The sequence below is a fragment of the Pecten maximus genome, chromosome 7, assembly GCF_902652985.1.
Source record: "Pecten maximus chromosome 7, xPecMax1.1, whole genome shotgun sequence".
NCBI classification, from domain to species: Eukaryota; Metazoa; Mollusca; class Bivalvia; order Pectinida; family Pectinidae; genus Pecten; species Pecten maximus.
In genome coordinates, this window is record NC_047021.1 from 22,647,131 (window position 1) to 22,665,858 (window position 18,728).

At 36.0% G+C, this 18,728-nt stretch overlaps 1 protein-coding gene across 2 annotated transcripts in view; it reads left to right on the top strand.

Annotated features, from left to right (window-relative positions):
• Positions 1-17,984, top strand: part of LOC117331933 (NUAK family SNF1-like kinase 1) — a 29,675-nt gene extending 11,691 nt beyond the window's left edge. For both annotated transcript variants that reach the window (XM_033890931.1, XM_033890930.1), the window contains 5 exons: positions 7,506-7,657; positions 7,880-7,945; positions 8,803-8,922; positions 14,014-14,146; positions 14,618-17,984. In XM_033890931.1, the coding sequence (XP_033746822.1) occupies positions 7,506-7,657; positions 7,880-7,945; positions 8,803-8,922; positions 14,014-14,146; positions 14,618-15,669 (1,523 nt within the window). In that variant the 3' untranslated portion in view covers positions 15,670-17,984. The remainder of the gene's footprint in view (positions 1-7,505; positions 7,658-7,879; positions 7,946-8,802; positions 8,923-14,013; positions 14,147-14,617) is intronic.
• Positions 17,985-18,728: the final 744 nt, after the last annotated feature.

The following is an 18,728-nucleotide window of genomic DNA, read 5'->3' on the forward strand; positions in this document are numbered from 1 at the left end:
GCCTTGGCCCCTGTACTTGGGTGGGTCCCCAATTCACCAGATAATTTGTTTTATTATCTTTGTGGAACAGATGGATATCTTACCTGGTAGAATAACATTTCTCAGAAAGGAAAGGAAAATTATAAAAAGTCATAAATTATCAATAAATGATTCGGTGTAACCATGTCTTTGCTACAATGTGCATACATGATGGTGAACTATTTATTTGTTATTAAGCTGGAATAAATCACAGGTATTTTTCTGAGCATTTCCAAATCATATTTTAAAGATTTAATGGACAAATTGAGTGATTTTCTTTTGCAACAAGATATTTTGTTTAATACAACAGAAAAATTAATATTCTTGTCTGTATTTTGCAAATGAAAAGAAAACAAACAATATATTTGATAGTCTGGCAGGGTACAAATTGCTTTCCGAGATAGATAAATGTCTTCATGGAATATTAAAGTGTTTGATCTGTGAGTTAGTGCTTAAATTATCAGACACTTTCAATGTCTTGCCAAAGGTCAACCCCCATAGAACAGCTTCATTCAAATCCAGATCCCCTTCGGTGTCCAGAATACAGACTTCCTTTCAAAGTAGATAGACTGACTTCCTATGATAGGTAGACAATTCGTCTCCCAGCATGCACTGTAATGAATGCGTTTGCATTTATTTCTTTATTTAGTTTCTACTACCATTCAGAACTTTAAATCAGTCACAAACTTCAAACAACTAGATAAATGTGTTACTTTAGTTGCCAACTTCTATATATAATGACTTTAGATTTCTGCCAGGTTTTCTTTGTTTTATCAAACAACAAAGGACACCTGCCCATTTAAATGTATGTACTAAGAACTGTTATTATGTTTTTGGGAGTCATTTTATTTCCGTCTTTTTCCAGAAGTAGTTGCTAGTCTGTCTGAGAAGGTCAGAGGCCAGGGGTAGTTACTTTTCTGAGTGTCAGGTTGTCAGAGATGAGGTTAAAGTTGTCGGTAGTTACTGGTGTGTTTGGGTCATTAGAACATAGTTTGTTATGCTCTTGGGTATTTATGAATTATTCAGCGTAAAAAAGGAATTCAGTAAGATCACGTTACTGTGGAATTCAATTAGCAATTTCCATAAAGGGATCTAGTTTTGGTAGGATTTCCATTGAGAAAGTGTCGAGGCCCCTGCCTCTAGATCTGACTAGCCAATGACAGGCTTCGTCTATCCACAGGAGAATCGTCTATAATACATACCAGTTGGTCCGATTCTACTCTTCATTCTTATGAATTGAGTTCCTCTAACAGAGTAATTAGATTTTTTATGTGAATTCTTTGAATACCAGCCATGGCTAAAGCCAGTCTATTCTCCATTGAATTATTGAACGGCCAGTCAGTTATGCTAATCTATTGTTTTTACAGAGAACTTTTCAGTGATTAAGACGATTGCTCCATTAATAATTTGTTTGTGACTCGACGGTAGCGTACACGTGTACAGTCGGAAGCCTTTGTAGCCACACTCCATTCTTAGATCTGCCTTTGTCAAGTGCCAAAAAATGCAGATCTCAGACCTTATTACAAGAATGCCAAGCCCTTTTTATTGCAGTATGGAACTTGTAAGGAATGTCTGGAAATTTTCAAAGCGGACCCACTGAGATATATGAATGGTATATGTATATAAAGCTGGCGTGACAGTATACATAGGGTAGGATTGAGACACATTTTGTAATTTTTAAATACATCTGAAGTTGTAGATTCATTACAAAAAAAAATCAAATGTTTAACTCGGCTTTTGTTGGCAGACATTCATAATGTATTGTGTGTAGGAATTTTAGCTGAGTTACAAATAGATTTCCAAGATATGATCAATTACAGGAGTCAATTAAAAGCTCAAAGAAAAATATTGAAGTCAGACAGGCTGATGAGACAAACATTCTGATCACGATTCATTTTACAATCTCCCCGGCAGACTCTCCATCGCTGCCAAACTTTTATGTCGCTTGAGCAGTGAAGTTTATTACATGAGGGAATGTTAAGATGTCATTATTATAATTAAAATCTACACCTTAATGTGATAAAATGAAGCCATTTGTATAAGAATGTCATTTCTTAACGAGCTGACTGTAAATGTATAGATCACCTGTCAACAGGTTATGGTAGTGATACTTCTGTAAGGAGGATGTGACAGTGGCTGTGTACTTTATACTTACAGGTACACTGGGGAGCCTTACCTCCATAAATGTCTATTGGGGCTTACTTTAGACTTATAGGTACACTTGGGAACCTGTCTATTGGGGCTTACTTTATACTTATAGGTACACTGGGGAGCCTTACCTCCATAAATGTCTATTGGGGCTTACTTTATACTTATAGGTACACTTGGGAACCTGTCTATTGGGGCTTACTTTATACTTATAGGTACACTGGGGAGCCTTACCTCCATAAATGTTTATTGGGGCTTACTTTATACTTATAGGTACACTATGGAACCTTACCTCCATAAATGTCTATTGGGACTTACTTTATACTTATAGGTACACTTGGGAACCTGTCTATTGGGGCTTACTTTATACTTATAGGTACACTATGGAACCTTACCTCCATAAATGTCTATTGGGGCTTACTTTATACTTATAGGTACACTTGGGAACCTTACCTCCATAAATGTCTATTGGGGCTTACTTTATACTTATAGGTACACTGGGGAGCCTTACCTCCATAAATGTCTATTGGGGCTTACTTTATACTTATAGGTACACTGGGGAGCCTTACCTCCATAAATGTCTATTGGGGCTTACTTTATACTTATAGGTACACTTGGGAACCTTACCTCCATAAATGTCTATTGGGGCTTACTTTAGACTTATAGGTACACTATGGAACCTTACCTCCATAAATGTCTATTGGGGCTTACTTTATACTTATAGGTACACTATGGAACCTTACCTCCATAAATGTCTATTGGGGCTTACTTTAGACTTATAGGTACACTTGGGAACCTTACCTCCATAAATGTCTATTGGGGCTTACTTTATACTTATAGGTACACTATGGAACCTTACCTCCATGAATGTCTATTGGGACTTACTTTATACTTATAGGTACACTTGGGAACCTGTCTATTGGGACTTACTTTAGACTTATAGGTACACTTGGGAACCTTACCTCCATAAATGTCTATTGGGGCTTACTTTATACTTATAGGTACACTATGGAACCTTACCTCCATGAATGTCTATTGGGACTTACTTTAGACTTATAGGTACACTTGGGAACCTGTCTATTGGGGCTTACTTTAGACTTATAGGTACACTTGGGAACCTGTCTATTGCGACTTACTTTAGACTTATAGGTACACTTGGGAACCTGTCTATTGGGACTTACTTTAGACTTATAGGTACACTTGGGAACCTGTCTATTGCGACTTACTTTATACTTATAGGTACACTTGGGAACCTGTCTATTGGGACTTACTTTATACTTATAGGTACACTTTATCAGCAGCCCCTTTTGGTGACAGCCATCACTAATTGGGTTTGTCTGCAATCGAACAGTGCCCCCTATAGGCGACAGCTTTAGGTAGGTTGATTGTTCAGTAGACATACAGATATGAGTTGTTCTGTAGACATACAGATATGAGTTGTTCTGTAGACATACAGATATGAGTTCTGTAGACATACAGATATGAGTTGTTCTGTAGACATACAGATATGAGTTGTTATGTAGACATACAGATATGAGTTGTTCTGTAGACATACAGATATGAGTTGTTCAGTAGACGTACAGATATGAGTTGTTCTGTAGACATACAGATATGAGTTGTGCAGTAGACATACAGATATGAGTTGTTCTGTAGACATACAACACCACTATTGGTATGAGTTGTCTGTAGACATACAACACTACCTATTACAGCTATTTGGTATATGGGTTTTTCTGTAGACATACAACACTACAGTGTACCTATTACAGCTATTTGGTATATGGGTTTTTCTGTAGACATACAACACACTATTACAGCTATTTGGTATATGGGTTTTTCTGTAGACATACAACACTCCCTATTACAGCTATTTGGTATAAGGGTTTTTTCTGTAGACATACAACGTACGCCCCCTAATGATGACAATTACTGTTTACATGGATTGGCTCGCAAGATTGCTCAAAATGAAATTTAAAATCATCAGTTGACATTTTTCCAGAGACTACACTGAGGATGTTCCTGGTGGATGTCATGTAATCGATGATGAGACTTGTGTGCTATAATCAGCAGACAATTGTCATCAGGAAGTCCTCTCATTGAGTAGAGAAACTGTGGTGTGCTATACATGTATTAGGGCATATCATAAACAAGCTGGGAATTCCCTGAAACACACAGTAGTTATTAGTCATAGATATCAATTGTCGGGCTTTTATCAAATATTGATTCACATAGCTATCTATGTAGTCACTGCCTGCATGCCAGAGTTCTCGCCCGGAAACTCGAGGTACGCGCTTCAGGTACAAGTGTTAGACATGATTTCTAGTGATCATCAATATTCTGTAATCCACTACAAACTGTAGTTCATGGAGGTTGCTATATATTCTGCATGAATTCTGTAAATAAAACCTGTTTGACTTGTTTACTTAAGTTTGTGTATTATGTTGATAGTATCCTAGTTATATCAGGTTCCGTAAGCAAAACCAGGTACCGGATCTCTAGTATTGATTTCAAGTTCACCCTACAGGTCATCATTGTGGACAAATATTCTAAACTAACAGTTACAACTCCAACCCCATGGAATTCCAAATGGAACAGTACATCAGGGAAACACTTAATAAATCTGACAGTAAATTGTTCCTAGAACTGCTACAGAGTTCAGATAGTGTGGTTTTGAGTAATTTGCATACGGCTAAAAATAACACTAAACAAAGGAAATTTGCAATTAAAATAACTGATGATGAAATATTTGTTAAAAATTGTTGAGGTTAAGTATTGTTGTTGATGAAGTATTTTAGACAGGCTGAGGGTGATCTATGTTGTATATCTAGGTGTATTGCCAAGGTTAATGTGGTGCGTTAATATATAAACATTCTTATGTAAATATAATCGTTTGGTGTGGGTTTGTGTAGAATGTGTCCAGGACGAGATGTCTAAGGTCGCCCTGCCCCTGTACATCATCGCCCTGCCCCTGTACATCATCGTAGTACTTGGTGCTCCCTGATCAGTTGAGAGTGCAGGCTCCTTCATCAGTGTTGTTGCGGGACTTCGTCCATTGTTGATATAGGACCTTGGTCTGTTAGTGTACATATGTGTGTCTAGATGGATGGCTAGTCAACCTTATCAAACTCACATAGACAGGTCAGACTGTCAGAACAAGGTCGTAATATAATAGGCATGTCAATGGATAATTGGACAGATATGATATATTCTAATAAAAGATTATGACATCTTGGTTATTTTTTGTTGAATATAAAGAGAAAGTAATTAAATTCTCAAAAATTATATTTTATCCTCAGTGTGATTCAGGGATCAAATTAAAAAAAACACCTAATTACTGCAACATTTTGATAAATCTATTTATCTACTCAGTTCAACATGACTTAGAAAGGTTGCATGTGAAATTGACGTGAAATGTACACTAGACATCTCTCCAGAGACTTGGTCCTGTTATCTGTCTATATATGTATAGCTATGTGAAAATAACATGCATGGGATTGGTCATAAATGAGAAAAGCCATGTCAACTGTTGTCAAGATATGTAAACATGGAAGGAATAATTTCTTATCTTAAGCTTGACATTTAAGAAATGGGTTTTAAAAAAGACTAGGTTGTCTTGTCAGTAAGATGATGGAAATTATCACCACAGAAAGGCAGAAAAGTGTATCACGTAATGACAGACACCTTGGATTATCATTTACGACAGTCCCAGGACGATGTAGGGTTGTTATGGCAGTGACACCTCCAGAAGGCACGCCATTTACTTTGGGATGAAACACAGGCATCTTCAAAATTTTTAAAATACTTGCAAAGAATTCTCCAATCTTTAGGGATTTACACAAAATACTTCACTGTTGCCAAAAAATACCAATGTCTGAATCAATTTCACTTGACAAGAGAAACACTCCGGTCAGGGAAGGGTTTCACCGGAGATGTTTGCTGACTGGCTGACCTACAGTGCCCTCTTCAAAATTCTCTTCCTCCTATCTCTGTCCAACTCCATCAAAATGTGTGTTGCATACTGTTGTAGTGTAAAGTAACACAATGGCAGGGTCATCTTGTCTACTTTGAGGAGTCGGTTTCCTCCAACTACGCCTACTCAAAATTACACATACAAATACTAAAGGCGACCTACCTGATACCCATACTAATACACTGTCAGCACAGTCTAGGAGTTTGTCTGGAAAACCTTACAGATATTATTATGTTTAATCCAATGAATAGCTTGTAATTTATATTGACACAAGTCAAGGATAAATTTTGCCAGGTTTACGTAAACATTTTGTCAGGTGTACAGGATTTTCTTAAGATTTAAAAAAATAATCCATTTAATAGTTTGTATGAACAGATACCAAAAACCTTGTCTGAATATTCACTGGTATACGTACCAATAAACTTGTCTGAATATTCTCTGGTATCAGTAATCTTGTCTGAATACTCACTGGTACCAATAAACTTGTCTGAATATATTCACTGGTACCAATAAACTTGTCTGAATATATTCACTGGTACCAATAACCTTGTCTGAATATTCACTGGTTACCAATGACCTTGTCTGAATACTCACTGGTTACCAGTGACCTTGTCTGAATATTCACTGGTACTAATGACCTTGTCTGAATACTCACTGGTCACCAATGACCTTGTCTGAATATTCACTGGTTACCAATGACCTTGTCTGAATATTCACTGGTTACCAATGACCTTGTCTGAATACTCACTGGTCACCAATGACCTTGTCTGAATATTCACTGGTTACCAATGACCTTGTCTGAATACTCACTGGTCACCAATGACCTTGTCTGAATATTAACTGGTTACCAATGACCTTGTCTGAATATTCACTGGTTACCAATGACCTTGTCAGAATATTCACTGATACCAATGACCTTGTCTGAATATTCACTGGTCACCAATGACCTTGTCTGAATATTCACTGGTTACCAATGACCTTGTCTGAATATTCACTGGTTACCATTGACCTTGTCTGAAAACCCACTGGTCACCAATGACCTTGTCTGAATATTCACTGGTTACCAATGACCTTGTCTGAATACTCACTGGTCACCAATGACCTTGTCTGAATATTCACTGGTTACCAATGACCTTGTCTGAATATTCACTGGTTACCAATGACCTTGTCAGAATATTCACTGATACTATTTTGACCACTCCTTTTCAGGGTAGAAGACAAGTGAAAACCAATTATTAGTCGCATAGTTTGATTTAAACATGGTTGAAGTCACTTTTGGATATACATTTACATGTATTGCTTCACTTGTGGGAAACAGGAAATTATCCGATTTTTTTTACATATATGGACTTTTTATTTTATATTTCAGTGTTTGAGAACAAGGACCGGATTATACTGGTGATGGATTGTGCTACTGGCGGGGAACTTTATGATTACATAAACAATCGAAGTCGACTCTCGGAAGCAGATGCACGACGCATCTTCCGACAGATTGTCTCTGCCATTCATTATTGTCATCAGGTACGTACGCCTATCAGGTTTTCTGTTACAGAACATTTAAGTATAAAGTATTTGTGTTAACGGATTCCCACTGGCTCTACGATATGATAACCCTAAGATAATAGTAACATAACCATAAGTTAAATGGTGAAGGAAAATGGTTGGAATTTCATCACATTTGAGATTGGTTCAGGAAATCATAAAAATATATTGATGTGATGAAATATTTGTTGTGTTTTACAGAATGGTATTGTACACAGAGATCTGAAACTGGAAAACATCGTATTGGACCAGGGGGGTAATGTCAAGGTCAGTTTTGTTTTATTGGTACATATTATGTTCACGTCAATGTATGGCTTTAGACAGATAAATATTGGTGGTGTAGACACCGTAACCCAGCTGTTGTAATACACATTATTAGCCTACAGTCTAATGCACTGCCATAGTCATCCCTCATTTATACACATTTGTTGGCTAAATATGTATGTCTGTATGCTAATATATTCAAATTTGTATCTATGGTAAAGTTCTTTATCATTGTATAGCTACTTAATGTTGATGTATAATATTGTACAAAAAATCAGTCACATTTTGTATTGAATAGTTAAACTGGCAAATGATTTATGCTGTATTAGGTTTCTATCCTTCATATAAAACTAAAACAATTTCAACAACAGATCATGTTTAATGGAGAATATATTTCTATTTCTGGAAAATATATTCACTATAACAAGATCTTAAGAGTTATGAAAATTTTAATGAAAATCCAAAGCTCTTTTGCTGCAGAACTGTGGCTTAAGATGTGCAGATGAAAGTATATTTTTCCTTACAAAAGGAAGTGGTTTGATCTAGTGGGTAGGCTGTAGTAAACTTGAGCTGCATTCACACAAAATACACTTAATTTAATCCATGCTTTTAAGCACAAGTGTCTTTAAAAATTTGAAAATAAAACACTGAAGAAATAATGTAATATGCTGAAAGCATGTGACAAGTTTTATGTAAACAGCCATGCAAGATACTCATTTGAGAGTAATGATAGCTTTTGTTGAAGCAGTTTAGGGATATAAGTGAGAGAGTGCTTTAGGTTGGAACCACTGACGTTTACATGTCAAAGTAGTGTAATTAATGTGTTACTGAAAGTAAATGATGGCCTGTTTGATTTCCAGATTGCAGACTTCGGTTTGTCAAATTACTTCAGTGAAAACCAACTGCTGTCTACCTACTGTGGAAGCCCCCTGTATGCCTCCCCTGAAATTGTCAACGGCAACCCCTACCATGGCCCTGAGGTATGCAATCTTTATTTTTCATTTCCCAGTATAGAACTACTTAATACTGAGCACCTTTTTGATCAACTTACTCTGGCTTGTGAATTAGATTATCAATTTTAATTTGTATACTGTTCAAGTAATACAGTCAGCTTTATTAGATTAAGTTTAGTTTTTAATTTAGAAAGCATCAATAAAGCACATTGGAAGGAAGGTGAAATCAGGTTTTGAATGAAAACAAACAAATTTTTCTTGCTGATGATTACCCTAAGGTGAAACATTGATGAGTAGTTGATGAGGGATGGCCTTGATTTGACCTTGGCTTGACCTTGAGGACAAGCACTCGCATGTATTTGAAGATATCGGAACAGCCAGACAACGCAACACACGTAGCTTTTAGGCCTACTATGTACCTTATCTATAGTATAAACTCTCTTATCTGATCGAGACCCGTCATTTCCCAAAAGACATTAGCGGACCCACTGGTCCCTGTAAATGAACAATGATCTGTTTGGATGCGCTTAGATCTGCAGGTGGAGGGAGTTTAAAGGAACCCTATTATAATCGCGGATCTAACATGAAAAATAATTAACAGACATTTTGTTGACACAAATTTTCCTCTAAGTTAATGAGTTGTATTGGTATCGCTGATAAAGCGGTTTGTGGCTCTTGACGCAGAGTGTACCATGGACTCAACAGTAAAATGGTGACATGTAGTATACCATGGCAGAGTGTACCATGGACTTAACAGTAAAATGGTGACATGTAGTATACCATGGCAGAGTGTACCATGGACTTAACAGTAAAATGGTGACATGTAGTATACCATGGCAGAGTTACCATGGACACAACAGTAAAATGGTGACATGTAGTATACCATGGCAGAGTGTACCATGGACTCAACAGTAAAATGGTGACATGTAGCATACCATGGCAGAGTGTACCATGGACTCAACAGTAAAATGGTGACATGTAGTATACCATGGCAGAGTGTACCATGGACTTAACAGTAAAATGGTGACATGTAGCATACCATGGCAGAGTGTACCATGGACTTAACAGTAAAATGGTGACATGTAGTATACCATGGCAGAGTTACCATGGACTTAACAGTAAAATGGTGACATGTAGCATACCATGGCAGAGTGTACCATGGACTTAACAGTAAAATGGTGACATGTAGTATACCATGGCAGAGTGTACCATGGACTTAACAGTAAAATGGTGACATGTAGCATACCATGGCAGAGTGTACCATAGACTCAACAGTAAAATGGTGACATGTAGCATACCATGGCAGAGTGTACCATGGACTCAACAGTAAAATGGTGACATGTAGCATACCATGGCAGAGTGTACCATGGACTTAACAGTAAAATGGTGACATGTAGCATACCATGGCAGAGTGTACCATGGACTTAACAGTAAAATGGTCACATGTAGTATACCATGGCAGAGTGCACCATGGAAAATGGTCACATGTAAAACTGATGAAGCTTGGGTTGTTGATTTTGTGTGACATTAAGTAATATATAGAATTTAACTATTTCCAACTTCTACAAACTTAAACAGTCAGGTCAAATTTGAACCCACAGAAAAAAACACAAATAAAATTTTTCCATACTTAAATTGAACATAAAACAAACAAGATAATTACTCTAAAACACAAAAATGAAATTTTATTTTTGGCTTTTGGAAAAAAAAAAATTTTATTTGTCTCTTTTAAGTATATAATAGATCCAAATGCTCCTCCATATGTATATACATATATATAGACTGACATGTACTTCCTGATCACATGTAAATCATGAACAAACCATCATTTAATATGGCTTAATTAAAGTCGTTCACAAAATGCTGTGAGAGGATGGGGTGAAGTTTGTACTCTGTAAAACTTCACTAATGAAGATAAGATATCACTAGTGCTTTCTAATGTGAAAGTGTGACTTGTTTCTTAGTGTTAAAATACAATCTTATCACAAACATACTGGGTAGGAGCCAGGTAAACCCGCAGGTAACCCCCTCCATCGACTCCGCACAGGTACATGGAAGGGGTATCTTTCATCAGTGAAATGGAATTCCACTGAAATCGTGTCAAGCTACTAAGAGAGGGCTTACCTCCCAGAAAGTCCTCGGCCATGCCTCACCAGTAAATTAAATGTACGGCGATAAGTTAATCTCCTCATATTACCGTGTTAACAATGGGAATTACATGACCCCAGAATTTAGAGCAGGGATCAAATACGAAAAATAAAAAGTTTCAAAACAAGATTTTAGAATGTCTCATTTATTTCGAGAAGTAAGATGCAAGTTTTTCACAGAAAAAGCAATCAAAGCGCTATAATAGCTGCAGTGTGTATGTAATGATGGCGGCCCTGGTAAGGACCACCTGTAGTATACAATCAAACCTGTTTTCACTCTGTTGTGTGAGTTTGAATCGATTTCAAGGATGTAATTTAATCAGATAGAATAAAGTGAAAATAAAAATCAAATGTTTATTTTTCTTTGAATTTAAATTATTCATGTCATGTATGTGTGTGTGTAACTATGTTTGATATGAATAATAGATAATGTTCTCAGTATTCATGCTGGTATCACCGCGAGTCACTTAAATACCATCAGATTTTAAATCTAAATTCATATAAATTCTCTTTGTGTTTAATGTGAATATGATTCACAGGTAAAATTATTTACAGAAGGATAAGGTTTGGGTTAAAACTGAACAGCTTATGAGGACTGCATTAGATCAAGTTTTCTTGTTGAAAACAATTTATCCTCTAGAGAAATCTTGCAGAAAGACAAAACTTCATTTAGTTGATAACACAATTATGAGTTGATGAAGTTAACTTGCTGTAAGAAAAAAATATTCTCAGGGATAATAGATTGATGTAGGCCAAGGAAACAAGACAGAAGTTATGTGATAAAGGACAGTATTGTTGTGTGTCTACAACACAGGAGGGAGAGTGATAATGTAGGAGGTGAACATAGATGGTCCTCAAGGTAATTACGATCCCATTACCAATGATAACCCCTGTATTTATGAGGTAACTAGAGCTACAAATCCAATATGATATTTGAAAATACAGTTCACTATTTTATCAATTTTAAAATGACATTTAGAAATTAAAAAATCAAAATTATGAATAGACTCATTTCATTAATCTCACTGAAATTTAATTCCATGTGAAATTCTCTTTATCTGTTTCTGAGTCTCAAAGAATTATAGATAGACTTATTTCATTAATCCTAAAGGAAATTAAACCCATGTAAAACTCTCTATGTCTGTTACTGATTCTATCTCAAACAAATTAGAAATTTAAAATTAGAATTATAAATAGACTCATTTCATTAATCTCAAATGAAATTTAATTCCATGTAAAATTGCGTGTATCTGTACTACAGAGGGCATCTCAGTTAGGCGAGATGGTTATTAGACCGCCTTTATACAGACCTCAATGTGGATTTATATAGGATTATATTAGATAGGATAATAAATGCATATCGAGATAGTAATACATAATACCCAGACAATGTACTCCATACACATAATAGTCTTATATATAGATGACCTAGGTCTTACCTGCAGTAATCATCTTATACTTGTATAAGGCTAAACTTCAACTAGGGATATCCGTGCTAAAATTACATACAGAAAATAAACACATTAAACATATGTTGGTAAGTAGGATACTTTGATTTGGATTACCTGAATTAATTAATTAGAACGATCACCAGTATGACCATTTCCTAATCTTATAAAAGTACCTGGATATAAACAACCCATGTTAGGTCAGGTACTCTTAAATCAAATCGTTATCAAAGATGTAAGTGGTCCTACTCTGTGCATTGCACAGTTACCTGGAAGAGGACGTCATCCTCAAATACTCGGCCCAACACTTGTGTCATTTGGACAAAAACAACAACTATTGAATTGAAACAGGATGTTATGTCGGAGTTATATACCATATGTGTATCTAACACTGCAGTGTTGTTAATATAGCTCTTTACTGTCATATAATCACGATTCAGTAGTTTGAAGAACTAAGACTGATGCAGATATATCCTAATAAATTTTGTCTGCTATCGTCTTGATAATTTCACCAATCCCCAAAGGACCTTGTGATTTTCTTTGATTTAATTTAGAAAACAAATTTGTTAGATAATCTTTGTCATTTGAGAACATTTTCATCTCTTTCTGAAACTCCATTTATGAAATCTAATAATATAGCTATTCCTTGTCAGATATTATGTGTGTTGAGCAATTTATATCAGAAATTTGATATTATCTTGGAGCCAGAATTTCTCCTTAAATAGAAATTTTTGTCACAGTTAAAGAAAAGAGACGCCATTGTGTTTAGATTTTTGTTTGCTGTAGATACAATCAATCTCCATCATCAGAGAATTTTGATAACACTCAGATGTCGGTAGATCGATGGAGTAAGGCTTTGTGACACATCATACAGGGACATTACATAGAGGATTAAATTGAAATCTTTAGTCGTTTATGACCTGGTGTATCACTACTTAGATACAGGTAGAGCCGACAGTTAATCAGTTAGAATATCTTGTTTGTGTATCACTATAAATGTCTATAATTATAGCATCAATCAGTTCCCGACTCTGGAGATTTATGTTGGTACACAAAAATTTGTTATCCTCAGGGAACAGAGGTCATTTTTGTTTCATATTTTGTGGTTGAAACGTAAAAAAAAAAACACCAATAAATTAAAATGGGCCTCATTAACTAGAACAATGAATATAAAACAAAAAATAGGAAAAAAATGTGTTTAGTCATAATAGTATGTCGTTGACCTCTGGGATAAATAACTGATGTCACTTTCGTGGCGGCCTACAGGACAGTTATAAAGATGCCTGTTCCTGTCACCAAATAGGTAATTAAATTAAAAAACAAACAAATACAATTGTACGTAAAAACAAAACAAACAAAAAACAAAAAAAGTCCATGAAACAAAAAACAAAAAAAGTCCATGGATAGGATTATGTAGAAAAATACTGTGTACAATGTTCAATCTCATTCTGGATGATTGCTGTAGGTAGAGACCTATTAAGTGTAGGTGATACTTATGTGTTTGACATTCTGTCTCGTTACAGGTGGACTGTTGGAGTCTAGGGGTTGTCCTATATACACTTGTGTATGGTGCCATGCCATTCGACAATTCCGACTTCAAAGTTTTGAGAAAACAGATTTCCAATGGAGACTATTATGAACCTACAAATTCTGCAGGTATGTAAAATATATATCGTTAAAGAATGATGATGATCATTATATAGCACTATCTGGTTAAGATATGGAGGTTATTGAGATGTAACAAACATACCTACGGAGATGGATACATCTCTGTACATTACATATAAAGAGTCTACATATACTTAGATATGTGAAAATAAATATAACAATTATTATATTTTCATGATTGTACGGAATTTAAATGTTTATACTATGCCAAAAACAAATTCTGATGTGTTCATCTTTTCTGCTTTTGAAATTCAAATGTGATCTGAAAACAGGAAATTCTTCATTACCTGTCATGAATATGGATATGCAGGAACATGCAGGGATTAATTATAATATGATATTGGGTGATCATACATCAGTTAGCAGTCTTATAGTATTTTGGTTTAGTATAACAGAAACATTATTCTGTGTCCCATTAATTTTCTAATTTGAATAACAGTAATAATCAATGTATTACAGAATGTGCTGGCCTGATTCGCCACTTACTGACTGTGAACCCTGCTAAACGGGCGGAATTGAAGGACATCCTGAACCACTGGTGGGTCAATCTCCACCACAACATGACCCCGAGTGGGGCACCATACCCTAACCCTGATATCCTCAAGCCAGTCACTCTGCGCCACAACCAGAGTCTGTCATCAGACAGTGAGGGGGAACTGGATATCAAATCTGCCAAGCCACTGAAGAGCATCCTTAAAAAGCCTTCCAATGGAAGTACGAGCAGCAACAACAGTCGGTCAAGTGAGGACCCCTGTGATACGATGTGTCGGGAGTCTAAATGCCAGGGGTCACTGCCATCGGTGGAGGCGGGGGACACCCAATGTGCATACACAGACTGTATGACCATGCCAGAACAAGGTCCGGAAGTTTTCTGTTCTTCAGCAGAAGGGGCAGGTAACTCCAGCGAAGAAATAAAAAAAGTGTTTGATTCAGAGAAGAAACCTGCTAGGGGAATTCTCAAAAGGAAAGGTAAATTTAGCGGAGGAGACAGTGGGTGTGTTCTAAATGAGAATGGTGTGAAGAGTCCTGGTGAATCCGATGCCAAGGAGAACAGTGCGATGACATACAACCTGTCGGACATTGATCAGGTTCTACACGGGGGGGATAATACTCCCTCCACATCACAGATCTGTCGTAACCAGGCTTCAGACTTTGTACACTGTAGTGCTCCACAAACACAAATAGACAATGTTGGTGAGCGAGGTGTGACCGTGGTGCCACGTCGAGGCATTTTGAAGCCACATGGAAGTACTGATGCCAGAAAGAGGCTTAGTGCTTGCAGTATAGGATCCAATTCTTCTGCAGAAATTCTTGACTTTTCGTACGACAGTGGAGATGATCAGTATCTGAATCTATCAAAGTTTGGAATCGTGACATCGTCTGATGGTATTGATCACCTGGCTAGCTTCAATGCAGGCCTTGACCCTGGATGTAGTAACCATGGTTACAGAACCAAAGGGGATTCAGGACATTTTGACCAAGCCAGACCTGACATTTGCCAAAATCTTTAACATGGCTCTATACATGGCTAGACTTGTATGGTGTTATATAGAGATACAGTGTATAGATTCCAGTATGATAATCCATACATGTTTGTTGACATGTTTATGATGCATGCAATTCTTTTGCCACATAGAATCTTTGGTTATTATTTTAGCAGAGGGATGGTTCCCTAGGTTACCACAAGGTGCATGTATTTGTTTCGGTGCTTAAATGTATTAATTTCGTAACTTAATAGCAGTAATAGCTAATAGCTATCATTGGGGTAGCATTATAGCAGGTGTCCCTACAACCCCATATAGCAGCCAAGACTTATAATACAATTTCTAGTCTATATTTAGATTGGTTATATGATCTGTTGCTCATCCACGCAAGAAGAACGCAATGTTTGGTGCTCCGAGATGATGGTTCTACCATGGTGTTTTTTTCATGATCTCATTTTCGATAGCAGTCCAACTGCAGGAAGCACATTTTTTTCCCGGAATTGTTATGTAGAACAGCGTCTCCACTCTTCATGGCAGTGATTTACTACAATGAAGTACTAGTGGGATCTACATCCCATTAAAATTTCAAGCTTGCAAGCTTAAAGACACGAGACATGTGTCTGAAGAGTTGATTGGTTTATATAATCCACACGAGACTTTGTTCTGCAAAACAGTTCGACAGTAATGTCTTATTATGAAATATTTTGACATTTCTGTTCATCGCTCATTGTATGTAAGCTTTTGTTCAGAAATTCCTATTACTGTAAGTATGTGTGAATTTTTGTATTTATTTATAAAAGAAATATTTACGCTTTAAGTTACATGTGTGTCTTCTAGTAAGGAACATAAGTGTACCAGTCAGCATTTCCAGTAGAAAGCTACTTTGTGTTTGCATGTAGTTTACATTATATTGTTATTGTGATATTCCCACAAGCCACTTTCATGATGCCAAACTTATATCAATGTCTAGTTTATATTAATGTTTAAAACATAAGTATGATATTTGTATATATATTTTTTGGCAAAAGTCCCAAAGTCTAAAACACACTAGCACATTCATGACACAAAGGAGTCTTTCAAATATCCATTCTACAAAGTCATTTCATTTCATTTGGTAACACACAAAATATTCATTTTCTAAAGAGTTAAAGCATTTATAATTAAAACTTTGAAATTCTATAGGATATGTACAGTTTACAAATGCTCAAATGATTGAACTGAGTAATTATTTGTAACTAGAAAAAGCGTGCACCAAGATTCTCAATGTTACAGAAAAAGTATATCCAGAGTATAAGGAATGCTGTCAAAATGTGTAAGCATGTTAGTTGTCTGTGTGTAGCACAGTTTATATTTAATAGTCACTGTGTCACAGTTCACATCCACTTAACAGTGTCAATGTACATGTTTATCTTATACATGAAATGTCGAGGTCATCTGTTACTGTATATTGACTGTCAAGGTCAGCTGTGACAATTCATTGGCATCAAAGCTCAGTTGTGACCTTTGACTTTCAAAGTCAGCTGGGAAAATCTATTAACTGTCAAGGTCAGTCATGGCAGTTTATTGACCGTCAAGGTCAGTTGTGAAGCTTTATTGACTCTCAATGTCAATTGTGACGCTGTGACTATGTATTCACTGCCAAGGTCAACTGTGACTATTTATTGACTGTCAAGGTCAGGTCAGCAGTGACAATTTACAGACTGTCAAGGTTAGCCATGACAGTGCACATTTAGTGGCGTATCTAATATTGACACAGTGTGTAGTGGTAATTATAGCTCTTTGTCTTAGTGCTTCCAAAGTATTTTGTCCTATGTGAATTATACATGTGTTGTAAATGTGTGTGTTATATGTGAATGCTGCAGGAGTGTTGTGTAAATGTGTAATGTATGTGTTCTGCAGGTGTGTATCAAATCAACTAAAGTGTGTGTGCTTTCACTGAACAGGTATGACTGAAATTAATGAAAGTTGAATTTTAAAGAATCAAAATTAATCCAACCAAATATTGATATAAACATCATTTTGCAACCCATTGCAAATATTCCATAGAACATTTAAAAAAATCAAAATTGTCTTCATAGAACATACCTGATGTCCTTTTGTGACTTTGGTTAGTTATAGCAATGATTCTGGAAAAAAACAACTACATTTTGGAGAGATTGTTTCATCCTGAAGTATGAATGAGCTTTATTATTATATTGAGGTCAACATTTAAAGTTTTGTGCAGTAATTCCATATTATATTTGTCCCAAATATTTCCCAAAATTATTGTAATTCCTTAAATGTCATCTATCATTTAATTTATTGATAAGTAAAACTATCACAAAATAAAACAATAAACCTGACATCTATTGTGTTTGTATTTCATTGTTGTTACAGAAGTTGTCTACACTGAATTCATAGCCAGAAGAGCTTATGCTGAATGTTTTCAGTACTGATATGGAATTCAGTATTTTAGAAATATTTTCCCCATTTGTTAAATGTTTGGCAAACCAGCTTTTTGGGTCACCAGAGTTGACCTTGAGATGATACGCCTTTGGTTGCCATTTGTCCATTGTTGTCCATCCTAATTATAAAGAATTGACAATTTCAACTTCTCAATACTGAAGAGGCCCAGAGTCAAGATATTGGGCCAGTAGCATGCTGGAATGAATGATCTTGACCTACTTTCACAGGTCACAGGGGTCAAATATGTTAAAATCTTAAAGCAACTTCTCAACGACCAAGATGACTAAAGCCAGTATAGCACGCCAGGATGAAGGACTACCAAGGTAGTTTTAACAGTAAACGTTAATCTACTTAGGTGTGAGATATGTTAAATCACTCCAGTGATGAATAAGGCTCTTGGGCCTCTTACTCAGTATTGCAAGAATTATAATTTTAACATCTGTCTATCCTTGGAAGCTAAAATTCATATCCGTACATGTTTTATAGATCGTCAAACCAGAAACTAATATTCGTAAATGCTTTATAGATCATTGAAGCTGAAATTCATATCCGCACATGTATTATGGATCCTTAGAACTAAAATTCATATCCGTACATGTATTACATTGTGACTGAAATTCATATCCGTACATGTATTACAG